The following is a 16,329-nucleotide window of genomic DNA, read 5'->3' on the forward strand; positions in this document are numbered from 1 at the left end:
AATATTAGGGACATTATTAGCATTAGCAATATTACTAAGATTGGGTTTACCTTGAATATTCTCTGTGTCAGTGTCATCTGTCTCTCCCCAAGCATCCCTCAGGATTAGGAGGTGACTTTAGTTACCAATATTGAGCCATATGGTAGTATGTCCTAGGGAGGGTAATAATGAGACTTCTTTATTAAAAAGAATTGAATATTGTAATCATGGCACGTAACCTCAAAGGCACTTCTACAATTTTCTGAAAAAGGAATGATTAACGAGGTCATGGTGTGAATTTTACCATCAGTGAGGGAACATACAGAGTAACAGTTATAACAGATTTTGATTTTAACTTCTACTTCAGCTCCTCTCTGATTTCAATAAGCTAATGAATTGCTCCAGTTTCCTGATTAACGGCCTTAGTAACACTTCTACTTTTCTTTCTGGCCAGCCCCTAAGCTGAAATCTGACTTTTCTACTCCTAATTTCCAACCCAGAGGCCTCACCTATTGCTCACAGGAGTTCTTCCCAGTTAATGGCCAGCATTGGTCTTGTTGCTTGTTACCTGTTCTCCAGTTGACACAAAAGTTCAATTAACAACCTCTTGGCCAATAAAGCTGCCAATTAAAATGATCACCAAATGATGTCCCAATGCTGCTCCTTGGTGTGGTTTATCAGATGTCTCTGTCCATATCGGAACAGAAGCGGAAGGGTTTTAAAAAGGCGGGCTGGACCCATTTCCGGAATTCCCACCCCTATTTCTGTTCCTGGCAATTTTTGCAAGCGATGGATAAGGGTGTGGGTAGCGAGGCTTCACACAGCACTCCTGACCTTGCCAGCTCCATTGTAAAACAATTCCCCCTCTTACCTTATCATAAAATTGTCAATCAGACACAGCCAGCAAAAATCCGATTGAAGAAACCTTTAATCCCATACAAATAGATACACAGGGAATGAAAAACCACTTCAGAGAAAGATCAAGCTATTACAAGGTAATAAAACTGTCAATCAAACAAAGATAGCAGTCCCCATTGCCTTTCAGGGCTCAGTCCATTAAGCATTCTTGGAGCTCAGCCAAGCATTCAAAATGAGGCCACCTGGCAACTGTATCAACAGAAACATGCTGAACAGATGGCCAGATATTGTTTTGCCAGATGACCTCATTATGGATGCTTCGCTGAGCAACTAACACATTGAGACCTGCCATGGTTTGGGGGGGTGCCTCGGGGCTGCTATTTTGAGAAGGTAAGAAGGGAATTTTTTTCTTCGCAGAATATTGTATGGCTGATTTTTTTTTAAATTTCCTGTTCATTTCAAAGACTTGCCAGTGTTATATGGCTCAGGAGCACTATAAGGGATACTGGGTGTGTGGGAATGGAGGATGCATGCTGAGCATGGACATGTCATGGGAGATATGGGGGCACATGGGTAGCATTAAGGGGGCATGGGATGTGTGGGGGTGAGGATTGGAGGGTCTAACAACCATGAATACAATTGGGCCAATGTCCTAGTAAACAGAGGTCAATTTTCTAACCTGCCAATCTTGCCAACCTGCTGCCATTGATGCCTCAGGCCTGCGGTGAACCTGTCTCTACCCCATGCTGTCCTCCCAGATGTGAAAATCGGGTGGGTGGGCTCCTCCAGGTCGAGATAGGTTCACGGGGTCAGGAAAGTTCCCAATTCCCATTTACTGTCTCCTTGACAAAAATCTGGTCCCATGTCACAGGTTTGTAATGGCACAATAAAGCAAGTCAATGAACACTCCTTCTGGAAGATGGATCCCCTTTAGGCATTATTCTAATATAAACTGGTTGTGACCTTGACCCCTCAACTGTTTTATTTTTCAGAAGACAAGCTGGAACAGCAACATTCATTGTTCACCCATTACAAGGATCCCTGCCGCCTGGGCCCTGGAGAGGAACAGCCTTGGGTCATTGGTGAGTGAATCTCCCACAGCAACGTATAGTGCGTCCTATCCCTACAGTGAAGGTGAGGGACATGAGACTCAGTGAGGGTGAGGGACACGGGGCTCTGTGAGGGGGAGAGACATGGGGCTCAGTGAGGGTGAGGGACATGGGGTTCAGTGAGGGTGGGGGACATGGGGCTCAGTGAGGGTGAGGGACATGGGGCTCGGTGAGGGTGAGCGACATGGGGTTCAGTGAGGGTGAGGGATACAGGGCTCAGTGAGGGTGAGGACATGGGGTACAGTTGGGTGGGGGACATGGGGCTCAGTGAGGGTGAGGGATACAGGGCTCAGTGAGGGTGAGGACATGGGGTGCAGTTGGGTGGGGGACATGGGGCTCAGTGAGGGTGAGGGACATGGGGTTCAGTGAGGGTGAGTTACATGGGATTCAGTGAGGGTGAGGGACACAGCTCAGTGAGGATGAGGGACACAGCTCAGTGAGGATGAGGGACACAGCTCAGTGAGGGTGAGGGACATAGGGCTCAGTGAGGGTAAGGGACATGGAGTTCAGTGAGGGTGAGGGACATGGGGGTCAGTGAGGGTGAGGGACACATTGCTAAGTGAGGGTGAGGGACACGAGGTTTAGTGAGGGTTAGGGATATGGGGTGGATGGTGAGGGATTATGGGTGTTGAGCACAAGATGAGACTCTGGGCAAGCTCAGTGGTCCATGTCTCAGAGATATTGGGCTCACAGTAATGGCGATCGTGAGGAGTTCCAGTCCTGCACCGAGGGTGGGGATGGTGGTAAGGGTCATAGGATTATGGTAGGTTCAGGGTGGTGGGAACAGTGGAGTGGTGGGGTGGGGACACCTGCATCAGAATGAAGGGTAAATGTGCCTGTTGCACTGTGGAAAGTCATGAATAGACACACCTTTAATTTGTGTCTGGTGCTCACAAATCTGACCCTATAGGGTGTGCACAGAAGTTGTGGGCTATTTTAATCTGTGCATAAGGGACAACTGCTCAAAGCCATTCCAATCGAAAGGCAGCTTGCTCTCTTCCTGACTGAGGGAAGTGTCATGCCCAGTGCAGGCAAAGTCACATTATGAACTTTCTGTCAATACTTATTTAAAAATGGACGCAAACAAACTGTTAAGGTTGCTACTGCAAATCATGTAACTTTTAGCATTTGGACTACAGACAGTATCAAGTCACCATGAATACCTAATTAAATATGGACATAAGTGAAGGTACCTCATAGCCATTGGGCAGGATTTTCCCCTCAGTGCACCAAGTGCAGTGGCAGGTGTGAGAATCGGCGTTTTACCTGCCAGTTGCAATGGTGAGTTTTCTTACCGTATCGTTCCCTTCCTGCATCATTAAATATGCACGCACAGGAAAAACGTTGGATCACTGGCGGGCAGCCTCTGATTTGTCTGCCCTGCCTTGAGCTCACCACTTCCTCACTCCGGGCGCCATATTTAAAGTGCAGCCGTACACAGCATTCTCAATGTCTGCAGCCCAGGACTGCTCCACTGAAGACATGGCCCTGAAAGCCAAGAAGATGGCAGCCCACAAATTCAGTGACACCTCACTGGAACACCGTTTGGATGCAACCAAGGCCCACCACAATGACTTCTACCCCCTCTCTGGCTGCAGGAGGTCCAACAAACTCACCATCTGGCTTGGGAGGTGGTGGCAGCGGTGGTCAGTGCCAATGCTGCGCAGAAGAGGTCAGGCACCCAGTGCAGAAAGAGGATGAATGATCTCATCTGTGCCACCAGAGTAAGTCAACCATCTCATCACTCTCAACTCACACACTCACAAGCCCATCACACATTCACTGACATCTCACTCACTGCCAGCTCAAGGGACATCACCGCTCTCTCTCTTACACACTCACATCTCCATCTGGGCTTATCTGCTCTGGAGATCGCATCCTCACCCCGTCCATAGCTCCCCTCACCACCCACCCATCTGTCCTGGCATGCATCTTGCTCACACTCTCTCCATCTGTCTTTATGCAGGACAAGATTGCACACAATTGCAGGGAGAAGTCCCAGATCGGAGATGGAGTGCTGGAACTCAATGTCCTCTCCCATTTTGAACACAGAGCCACTGAGCTGACCAGAAGGGCCAGGAACCATTCCTGTGACAACAGTGAGGTCGGTGGCAAACACCCACATGAGGATCCTGCACCAGCTCAACCCTCAGACAACCATACTGTGAGTGCATTGCCCTGTTTTAGAATCGCCTGCCATGCACTAATTATCTCTACTTTCTTTCATTGGAACCTCAGCCAAGCGCCCAGCAGCATCTACCAGCCAGGTCCTTAGCTTGAGCCCCAACGACACCTTGGATGAGGAACCTGAGGACACCTCAGCAAAAGACCTGTCACAATGCTCATCCTCACCCTCGACCAGGGTAGGGACACACACCTTGGTGGGACCTAGTTCTAAAGCAGGCTTTGGTGAGCACAGCACACAATCTGGTCCACAGCAGGCAGAGACAGGGACATCCGAGGTTGCCGGCACTCAGAGGACTGCTGAAGGCCAGGATTCTGCTGAGTCTGAGTCAGATGGTGAGCCTCTGGTCTCAGTCCTAAATCAGTTGGTGGAGCGTCTGCAACAATCACAGGAATGTCAGGAAGGCGTGTCAGCTGCATTCCTCAGATTGCAACAGACAATGGAGGAGTCCGTCCGCATTCAGTCTGAGGTGATAGTGCCGGCATGCCAACGTACCAAGGTCAACACAGGAAGGATGGCGGCCGTCACGGAAACCTTAGGACAGGACATTGTTCCTGCACTGGTGCAGGAGCTGCACTCGATCGCTGTAGCTATCGGTGGCATCCATCAGTGGCATTGCAAAAGGGGGACAGGGCACCTCACTCCAGCTGCCCCTTTATCCTCAAGGAGTCAGCTAGGGGCCCTCAGGTACCCATAGGGTGGAGGACCAGCAGATGGACATCCCAGGGCCATCCAGCCAGGTGACTCCACGAGTGTCCAGCCAATCCCAATCCCTCTTCCTGTGACCCCATCATCTTTAGCCCACAGGTCGTGGAGGGTCCACCTGCCCCACAGCAGGACACCCAAAGCATGCCGGGGCCTCCAGGTATTGGCCCTCCAGAGGACACCCGCCAAAGTCATCACAGACAACAGGGCGTAGCAGTTAGCAGGCTGCCTCCACCCTCCGCTGTGGATGTCAAGGATGCACCCAGATGTAGCGGTAGGAATTAGGAAAGTTAGAAAAGTTTAAGAGCATAATGGTGACACCGGTGTTCACAACATGTATATAATGTTCACATATGTAAATAGAATTGTGCCTATTTCACATCTCCTCTTGTGTATGCCTCCTTTTTATGATGAGCTGTGTTGCTGTCAATCAGGTGTGAAACCATAGTGCCTCCCCCAACTTATTGCAGATGTCGCTATCATGAGCCTCTTGTCAATGTAGTGTGCTTCCATATCACCAGAGTGTGTCCCTTTCTCAGATCATTCTCGACATCAGTGATGCCTCGAACTTAATGTTAAGTGTGCTTGTGCAAGGAACCTCATTCACATGCTTTGCAGGGTCATGTCATATTTATTCTTGGCTGTGTAAGATTGAGGCAGAGGTGTTCTGCTATCTCGTCCTGAAAGGTGAAGGTGTTGTGTAACAGAAGAGATGTGTTTACGCATGGAGAAGGGTTATATATCGTGCAACTCTTTGTGCTCTCTGTCAGGGTTTTCATGCTATGAGCCCATACTCAGAGCTCGTGTGCACTCCTGTCAGCCAACTGTGCTTCTGAGTGTACATCTGCTACGCTGACCAATAAGTGAGAGCACCATGCCACCTCAAGGTTCTGAAGCTCTGCCACAGTATTGCCCTAGCGCTTGAACTTATAACCTTGAGTGTTTCTCACCCTGTAATTGTCTGGATTGCAGCCACAAGGCTCTCGTCAAAACGTTGGGATGCAGCGCTGTGCACCCCATCACCTAAGCACTCACCGAGACTTGTGAAGCTGATTTCAAATGGTGATTTTTGGCGGTCATCAAAGCCTTTGAACATGCTCTGGAAGTGCACATCGTAGCTTTATACAATGTTGAGGGGCACAAGGGTACAGGAGCGAGGATGTACCAAAGCTGGAGTCTGCTGTTTATTAGCAATGGCTCGTCACCTGGAGGGCCTCATGGTTTCTGAGTATTTTGGAGTTCGGAAGGGCCAGGGCTTGCCATAAGGACACAATGTGTATCTTAAAGAGGAGGCATTTTAAATGTCCGGCATGCAAGTGGTTAAATGTTATCATCTTCAGGTGGTCCTCATGCATAGTAAGGTGAGGATAAAAGCAGGCCAGCATTCCTAACTGAAAGTCCCGGATGTGAATGTGACAGAGAAGAAGGTGACACAGAGAATTGAGTTGTCTTTGATTAGATGCACACCAGCGGAATGTCTTCGGCTGCCTTGGCTCATGTGTCACCTATCAATTTCACCTTCAAGGTTACACAGAATGCATTGTCCCATTGTTAGAGATGGATCTCCTTCTGGATCTTTGTCAGACTGAAGACATAGAACCTCAAACCCACTGAGGATAGTGGAACAGCTCCTGGCTCTTGTAGACTGCCATTACGACTGGGATACTGGACAGACGCTTGAAGAGGTAGCACCTTCTGATGTCTGATGCAGGGACTCCATTCTCCAGTTAGTACCTCATCTCAACAAAGATACATGCTCCTGAGGTTTCATCCTTCAAAGGATCAGGACAATGTAAGCCTGATGTGTAACTATTCACTCTCATATTGAAGTGCATGGTTGAAATGAGAGGAATAGCAACGCTGGTGTTAATGTTGGCCCATGATGGAGGGTACTTGTTCAAGAGGATACTCACCACAGCTTGTCATCCTCCTCATGGAATCCGGAGACTAGGAGGGCCTCACGCGCACGTCTGCCTCATCTGGCCAGTACTATGGGCTCTTCCCCTGCAGCCTCAGCTTCCTCAAACTCAATGCCCTCATCCCCTTTGACGTCCTTCTCATCGGAGGAGATGTACAGCTTCTCCATGTCAGCATCTGGCAAGTCCTCCCCACTTTGCAGCACCGGGTTGTGCAGCCCGCGAAAAGCCACGATGATCTCTGAGACCTTCTGGGGTGCTGGAACACTCTGCCAGATCTGTCCAGGCATCGGAATTGCATCTTTAAGATGTCTGTGTTCTGCTCCATTAATGCTCAGAAAGCAGCATGAGCATTGTTGTACCTGCTCTCTGCACAATTCCGTGGCCGCCACACAGGCATCATCAGCCACGTCCTTTGCAGGGGGTTCTGTCATCTACTCAAGATGTAGAAGTTGTGGACGCTTCCTGGGTATCTGACGCAAACCTGCATAAGTTTCTTATGGTCGCAGACCAGCTTTACATTGAGTGAGTAGAAGCCTTTCCTGTTTATGTGTTGGAGTGCCTGTTGTCAAGGAGCTTTTATGGACACATGATTGCAGTCGATGGCACCCTGCACCTGTGGGAATCCAGAAATTGCTGCAAAGTTCACTGCTCTGGCGTCCTGGCTTGCTTGATCTCTGTCAAAATTGACGTAATTGGCAAAAAGGGCGTCTTTCACCTCATGTATGCATTTGTGAGTGAACGCTTGAGGGATCGCACAGAGGGCCCCAGTAGAGGCCTGGAAGGAGCCACTTGCATAGAAGTTCAGTGCAGCAGTTACTTTCACAGCCAGTAGCAATGGATGTCCTCCCAGTCCCCGTGGTGCCAATTCTTGGAGAATGTGAAAAATTTGAGTCACCAGATCCCTGGGCATGCAGAGGCATTGGCGACATTTTCTCTCGCTCATCTGCATATAAGACATGTGAGTTCAGTACACTCTTGGTCTTGTGAGATGCCAAGCACAACATCTCTATGAGCCTCATCCTCTGCATCCAGAGGCTGCCCTGCTCCCCTTTGGTCTTGAGGGTTTAGCTCCCCGCTTTGGTGAGCGTGGCACCTCTGTTGTAATTTTCTCCTTCTCTCTTGTCTGTATGCGATTATGCAGGCAGCAATAAATCCAGGCTCTGTCTTCCTGATGGTTTCCTCTCCACAACATCAATGAGAAACAGAAATGAGTCAGCCTGCAAAGTCCTATTTCCGTCAATGATTCATCAGTGAATGTGGGTTCAAGGGCTTTATTCCAGTGTCGGAAATTAATCACCCCAAAAATCCAGGCCAGTGTAGGATTGGTGTCCCTAACCCCCCCACCTTTACATGACCGACTGCTATGAGATTGCTTTGGCCAGATGCTTGGATGTACTGCTTTTAGCCCAGGCTCTTGGATCTTCACTCACTACACTCTAATAACACGCTCTTTGGAATACACAAGGGAAAATGTTTAGTCAGGAACTGAGATTATTTGAGGGGGGCCTGAGGCTTCTCTTCTGTGAAGCTGCTAGCGCCACAATTGTAACATGCATCTAACTCTTGTCCAGTCGTTCAATTGCTCTGGAGTGCATTACCACTCTGGGGAATCTCCACACTGTGAACAAGAGGTTAATACAAGGAGATCGATTAATGCCACTTTGCAGGATTAGTCTAGCATGAAAGCACAAAGCTTCACTTTGCTGATACGCTGCACTGTCATTGAAAGGCTCCTGTCTCAGTTGTGCATCTCTCCTCATTTGGGAATGCACAGTTCATTTGGGTGCCCCTTTAATCGAAACCCCCCCACCTCCGACCACCAGTGCATGCACCTGCCATCCAATCTGCCCTCAGAGTCCTCACTGAATTTCTCCTCATTTTAATTTTGTACTGCGCCATTGCAGCAAGTTAGAAGATGGTGGTGCTGAGGTCTCACTACTAGACTAGCTTGAACCCTCCCTAGGTGAGTGTGGAAATCCCACCCATCATCCTGCAGGAGCTTAATGTTCAGGTTTCCCTCCCTCCAAGAACCTCTCAATCCTCTCCCTGTATTCCTTGATCTCATCGTGATTGTGGTGGATGTCCCTTTGTTACCCCCAGAACATGGAGAGGTAGATGTGCCAATGCCCCATGTGGACCTCACCCCTCCCCATCTTGAGGACAGTTGCACAGTCTGACATATCCCCCCACCTTGCACCCTTCTGACACCCTCGAATGCCCCCACAATACCTTTTCCCCATTTAAAGGCTGCAGATGCCTCCCCTGGCTGAGTGTGCCATCTGCGGCCCAGTATGATGCCAGAAACCCCCCGGACCAACGCACGTGATGTTACGACAACACCATGTGCACAACATCCTGGGCACGACGGAGACTGCACTGACATGCCCTCCCTCTATCTGGACTCGGACAAGGAGAGTCTTTGCAAGCTCAACATTGAAGTGCTTCTTTACTCAGCGATCCTCCCATTGTGGCCCAAAGTCACTTATGTCATTCTGTAACCATCCTGGTGTAAGATTCTGGGATTCGGGCCCACAGATACCTAAGACAGGCAGTTGACTTTTTTAAGATAGTTTATTAAGAAGCGACAGTTTGGATATGATGCATTAACTAATTAGACAGAAAAAGCATATGACCTGTGACAGTTGAGAGTGGTTTACTAATCCCAGAGGACAGACGGATGGTTGGCACAGAGTGTGTTGATCTCAGTAACTTGAGATAAAATGACATTCCCGACCTGCTGCAGTGGGAAACGCGGCCTGCCATTGACGGCTGAAGCAGACGATCCCAGACTGCTTTTACAACGGTGGTAAACTGACTTTTCCGGTCTCTCGATATTTTCCACTCCCGCCCACCATGGTGCCAGCCACAGGCAGAGCTGGAAAATCCTGCCCATTGTGGAATTCACACAGCTCATTAATGGGCCAACACCTAAAGACTGTGGAGTTTCCATACTGCCCCTCTCGGCATTTCATACTGGACAAAAGGGAAGATCAAAATTCAATGACCATTGTAAACTTCCCATTGTATTACAATGGCCTCCCCCATCCAAAGCAGATTCAGTGACTATTTTATGGGATGTCATGCCCCATCAAAGATTTGTGAGTTGATAATCGACCTTTTGAGTCACATGGGCTTGCTAACAAGCCTAACTAACCTTTAATTATTTGTTTAAATATGGCACCCACCTACCTAACTTATGATCAGCTTGGGAGTCGGCTAGCCACTCGACATGTTTTCCATGCCCTCCTCCCCACCCTGCTGAAAACACCCCTCGGGGGGAGGCTGTAAAATCTAGCCCATGAAGACCCATGGCAGAAATTAGCATCCGTGAGTAGGCATCACCCTCAAATTGAGGGGCAGCCGACAATGACAATGACTCATCTAGGCAAGTGGAGAGTATTCCATCACACTCCTGACCAGTGCCTTGTAGATGATGGACAGGCTTTGGGGAGTCAAGAAGTGAATTACTCACCAAGAAATTCCTAGCCTCCAACCTGCTCTTGTAGGCACACTATGTTTCTTTCAGTCTGTCAGAATCCATCATGTTTCAGAATGTTTAATCCCTTGTCACTGATCTCTCTGAGAGATGCCTTGTGTTTATTCTGAGTGGTTTGTGTTTGCTGTGAAGCCTTTAATACATAAAATGTGTCTGTGTGACAGGTACTTTAATGGATCCAGAGGGACTATATGATGAAGACACCATCACACCAGATAATCTGCAGAAGTAAGTATCGTGCCTTCTTTCTGTCTCACAAGGTTTTCTGTTATGGAGATCACCTTTTCTCAATACAGGGGAGGGCTGAATGCAGTCTTTGAAATCAAGCTTCATATCATCAATGTCTGTTTTACACTGCTGATCACATTGATCATGACACTATATCATTTGCTGTACTGCCCACACAGTCACCATTGTATCAGTTCCTTAACTGACCAAAATGAGTGATTACTATATCAGTCCCTATACTGACCACACTAAGAGTGACCACTGTATCAGTTTCTACATCAACCACACTAACAGTGGCCACTGTATCATTTCCTGTATGAACCACTCTGACAGTGGCCACTGTATCAGTTCCTATACTGCCCACAGTGAAGGACCACTGTATGAGTTCCAGTGCTGGCCACACTGACATTTACCGCTCGATTAGTTCCTGTACTGCCCACAGTAAAGAGAAATGTCGACGCAATAGAATGATGCAGCAATTTGCGTCAAGTCAAGCAGAGTGGGACAGGAAAGGACAGAGGGCGAGATTGTCTGGCCCCGCCCACCGCCAGGATCATCCAGTCCCACCAAGAGTCAATGGACTTTTGGCTGAGCTGCTGAATCTCCTGGGGCAGGTCCCACCACGACAGGGCCAGAAAATCACGGCCAGAGAGTTTAATGATAATAGTGCATCAGCGAATAAGGTTCATGCAAAGAATAGTCGTAAAAAAATTAAAAAGGCTCATTATCCAAATGCACAAAGCATTCATAATAAGAAAGGTGAACTAACAGCACAAATAGAGATAAACGGTTTATATCTAATCACCATTACAGAGACATGGGCCTGAATTTTGCCAATTGGGCTGATGGCCTGACATTGGCAGGAAATGCATGTCGCCAGCATGCACAGGCGGGTGGTGGGATATTCCTCTGAATTTTACAGCTGCAGGCCCTATTAAGGATGGCAGCCAGTCCCCAAGAGCTGCCAGCCCAATCAGAGGGCAGGTAGCTCAACAGCCTCAGCAATGCCACCAGGAGCAATGGTCACTGCTGGGGCAGGCAGGGATTCTACAGCCTACAGAAGGTAGGCAAAAACATTTTAAAGAAAAATTCCGAGGTCAAGTGCCGGAGGGAAACCACTCCAGGGATATCATTGGGGTCGTGGGAGCTCCCTTCCCTGCTCGTGGTCCTTTCTTTGATGTAAAAAAACCATCTCCCCCAGGCGCTGCTGGGAAGCCACCTTCAATTAGTTTGCGACTTCCTCATGCAGCAAGGGGTCGATCCACAAACCGCCAACTTTCTTGTTAAATGGCCTAATTGAGTTTTTATCTATGAAAATTAACTTCCTACCTCCTTGGAGCAAACAGCCTTTTCAATACCAGTTCCGCCATCAGTAAAATTCATCCATGCAGTGACATGGTCAGGGTTGATTGGCTAAATACATTTCCTGTAGAACTAAAAGATATGGCAGGAAAGGGCAACCAAAAAGTTGATAAAAAAAGAGAAAAAAAATTATATATAATAGTAAACTAGCCAGGAATATAAAAACAGATTGTAAGAGTTTTTGCAAGGATCTAAAAGGTGAGGGATGAGGAACTTCAGCTGAAGTTGGGATTGTTTTCCTTGGAGAAGAAAAGGCTGAGAAGAGATTTGATAGATTTGAAAATCATGAGGGATTTGGACAGAGCAGATAGGGAGAAACTCATGAAAGGATTGATAATGAGAAGGCACAGAGTTAAAGTAATTGGCAAAAGAAGCAAAGGCAACATGAGGAAAAGCTTTTTCATGCAGAGAGTGGTTTTGGTCTAGAATGTACTGCCTGAGAGTGTGTTGAGGCAGGTTCAATCAAGGCATTCAAAAGGGAATTAGCCTGTTATCTGAAAAGGAAGAATGTGCAGGGTTACAGGGAGAAGATGGGACAATGGCACTATGTGGATTGCTCATTCGGAGAGCCAGTGCAGACTTGTCGGGATAAATAGCCTCCTTCTGTGCTGTAACAATTCTGTGATTCTATGAGTAACCAAAGTAAACATTGGTCCCTTAGAGGCAGGCACAGAAGAAATTATCATGGGGAATAAAGAAATAGCAGAGACATTGAACAAATATTTTGTCTGTCTTCACAGTACAAGACACAAATTACATTCCAGAAATAGAAGGTAACCAAAGGGCTAATAAGAATAAGGAACTTAAGGTAATTAATATCAGTATAGAAAATGTATTGGATAAACTTAAGGGAATAAAGCTGGCAAATCCCAGGACCTGATGGCCAAATTCTAGAGTTCTCACAGACATAGCTAGAGAGAAAGTGGATGTGCAGGTTATGACTTTCCAAAATTCCCTAGATTCTAGAATGGTGCCAGCAGATTTGAAGTTAGAAAATGCAACATCACTATTCAAGAAAGGAGGGAGAGAGAAAACAGGGAACTACAGGCCAGTTAGCCTGACAGCAGTTGTCAGGAAAATGTTGGAATCAATTATTAAGGAAGTCTTAACAATGTAGTTTTTGAATGTTTGAGGGTGTAACTAGTAGGGTAAATAAAGGGGAACCAGTAGATATCGTATAAACAGTCGTTTGGTCGTACAGAATTTGAGTATTGCTGAAAAAAGAGACATGCCTAAGTTTTTTGTCTTGCACTCAATCAGGGCACATGTAAGAATACCAATATATGGGGGAAAACAATTTATACTGTATGTGAAGAGAGTACTGATTGGTTGGTAAGTGGCGTTGCCATGGAGAATGCACCGCTGATGGTGACTGAAAGTTAACTGCCAAGCATTGTTTGAAATTTAAACCAGGCAGCTTGACCCTGATTGGTCAAGGCATTGCCCTGAGGAAAGAGTCAGCGAATAGCTTTCATTTATTTTGTTTAGCTGAAACAGGTGCCGTGTATGTACATGTTCTTTCTGTCTGCAAAGAACAGGGCCCTGTGTATTAATATATGTAGCTTCCATTACACACAAATACGCCACATTGCGAGCCCGACTGACAATCTTAAATTGATTGTCAGTGTAATTCTTAGTACATTGAGGATTATTTAGCGAATGTTGTCCAATCTCGGAATCACGTCTAATATTGGACACTGTTTTGAGTTTTGCGAGCACGGGCTGGTTGGGTATGGTCTGTACCCTGCCTGTTGTAAACAGCAGCTCAGACATGCTGTTTGATACAATTTGCCATTCTTTGGGACGTACAACCTACATACCTAGCATCACGCTGACACTGAAATTCATATACCACATCACCCATTTGTGTATTAGGCAGAATGTCTTTTTGGCTTGACGGTAGCACCCTGTTAGTGGCAAAAATCACTCATATTGCTGCTGAATAGTAGCAGTGTGAAACAGCTAGCTTCATCTGTTGCTAAAAGTTTTGAGATACATTGCCCATCCAGGGTAATCTGAGGTAGAATGGGGACTTTTCGGGGCCGAAAATTATGGCCTTAGGCCCATTCATGAGATGGCGTGATATATAGCACAAATGATCTGATCAGGGTAGCCATTATCCTGCAGGATGCCTTTGATGTGCCTATTTCAGCATTAAGCCTGCATGGTGAGCAAATGGCTCAGGCCCTATTTACAAGGTTGCAGATAATTCTTATAGCGTGTGGAACTTTTTTTTATTCAATCATGGGATGTGGGCTTCACTGGCTGGGCCAGCATTTATTGCCCATCCCTAGTTGCCCTTGAGAAGGTGGTGGTGTGCTGCCTTCTTGAACCACTGCAATCCATGTGGAGTAGGTGCGCCCACAGTGCTGTTAGGAAGGGAGTTCCAGGATTTTGACCCAGTGACAGTGAAGGAATGGCGATATATTTCCAAGTCAGGATGGTAAGTGGCTTGGAGAGGAACTTCCAGGTGGTGATGTTCCCCTCTATCTACTGCCCTTGTCCTTCTAATGGCAGTGGTCGTAGCTTTAGAAGGTGTTGTCTAAGGAGCCTTGGTGAATTCCTGCAGTGCATCTTATAGATGGTACACACTGCTGCTACTGTGTGTCGGTGGTGGAGGGAGTGAATGTTTGTAGATGTGGTGCCAATCAAGCTGACTGCTTTGTCCTGGACGGTGTCAAACTTCTTGAGTGTTGTTGGAGTTGCATTCATTCAGGCAAGTGGGGAGTATTCCATCACACTCCTGACTTGTGCCTTGTAGATGGTGGACAGGCTTTGGGGAGTCAGGAGGTGAGTTACTTGTCGCACTACTCCTAGCCTCTGACCTGCCCTTGTAGCCACAGTATTTATATGGAATGTCCAGTTCAGTTTCTGGTCAATGGTAACCCCAAGGATGTTGATAATGGGGGATTCAGTGATGGTAATGCCATTGATAGTCAAGGGGCGATGGTTGGATTCTCTCTTGTTGGAAAGGTCATTGCCTGGCATTTGTGTGGCGCGAATCTTACTTGCCACTTGTCAGCCCAAGCCTGGATATTGTCCAGGTCTTGCTGCATTTTGACATGGACTGCTTCAGTATCTGAGGAGTCGTGAATGGTGCTGAACATTGTGCAATCATCAGCGAACATCCCCACTTCTGACCTTATGATGGAAGGAAGGTCTTAATGAAGCAGATGAAGATGGTTGGGCCGAGGGCACTACCCTGAGGAACTCCTGCAGTGATATCCTGGAGCCGAGTTAACTGACTTCGAACACCCACAACCATCTTCCTTTGTGCTAGGTATGACTCCAACCAGTGGAGAGTTTCCCCCCAATTCTCATTGACTCGAGTTTCACTAGGGCTCCTTGATGCCACACTCTATCAAATGCGGAGCTGTAAGAATCCCAAAGCATATATTGACCAGTCAAGGTAGGCATGCGGTAGACCATGGTTGAGAATCCCCTGGCAGATTTCTCAGCTAGTACATCAAGGAAGGGGAGTTTATTTGACTGCTCCATTTCATAGGTAAATTTGAGCGCAGGACGGAGCCCATTAAGACATGTAAGGAAATTGTTACATGCAGTTGTGGATTTAAATACAGCAAATGTATCATCCACATATCAGAAATATGCAAGGGGTAGGAGGTTTAGGTGTCATTCCATCGAAGACACGTTTCTCATGGAACCCAACAAAGATGTTTGTGAGAGCAGGGCCTAGAGGGGAGCCCAAGGCAACACCATCTATTTGGGCATACGTGGTGTCGTTAAAACTCGACTGCATGATTTGCCGAGTTCATAGGTTCAATGAATGTTACTTCACACAATTGTGGTGGGTATAGATCGCCATGATGTAGTGCTGCAGCACAAATATCTGCGTCTTTCTTAAGTGGAACATTGATGAATAGACTAGCAATGTCAAATGAACACATGGACACAGCATTGCTATCAATATGCAACTCCTATATGGCCTTCGCAAACGTGAAGGAGTCTTTCACTGTGTATGTGGAAAACTTGGTCAAAACTGGTTGTATCAATTCGCCCATCCAATTAATGATGCCACTAAATAAGTAAAAATTCTCTCTGACTATGTACTCTCCAGAAAACAAGGAGTTTGTTCTTGTGCATGGTTTCAATTTTTGGGTGCCTTCATCCCAAATCAAAGGGAAGAGGTATTTGCTGAGTTTGAACTCCTCTATCCCGCCACAAACCAGCGTCCACTGAAGTTGCTGAATCCTTGAAAGCGCGTCTAGTTGATCTACTGCACGCATATTGCGGAATTCCAAATGACCTGTCGGACTTTCCCATGCAACATGAATGTCTTACAGCTTTGTGAGCCCTAAAGATCAACCCGGACATACACATCAGTAAGCCTAACAAATGGATGAGGATAGTCATCCTTAACAAGTGTGACTTTATCAACAAAATGCACGCCATTCTTAATGACAGGTCCAAATTCGCTACCATTGGACCTGCCGCTCAACACGAACAGACAGCCTTGCTCGAAAGTAA

General features: G+C 47.1%; 1 protein-coding gene across 1 annotated transcript in view; it reads left to right on the plus strand.

Annotated features, from left to right (window-relative positions):
- Nucleotides 1-16,329, plus strand: part of smpd3 (sphingomyelin phosphodiesterase 3) — a 91,336-nt gene that overhangs the window by 64,003 nt on the left and 11,004 nt on the right. The window contains exons 4-5 of the mRNA XM_078544083.1: nt 1,830-1,919; nt 10,416-10,479. Of these exons, the coding sequence (XP_078400209.1) occupies nt 1,830-1,919; nt 10,416-10,479 (154 nt within the window). The remainder of the gene's footprint in view (nt 1-1,829; nt 1,920-10,415; nt 10,480-16,329) is intronic.

The sequence above is a fragment of the Cetorhinus maximus genome, chromosome 6 (genome assembly GCF_964194155.1).
Source record: "Cetorhinus maximus chromosome 6, sCetMax3.hap1.1, whole genome shotgun sequence".
Lineage (NCBI taxonomy): Eukaryota > Metazoa > Chordata > Chondrichthyes > Lamniformes > Cetorhinidae > Cetorhinus > Cetorhinus maximus.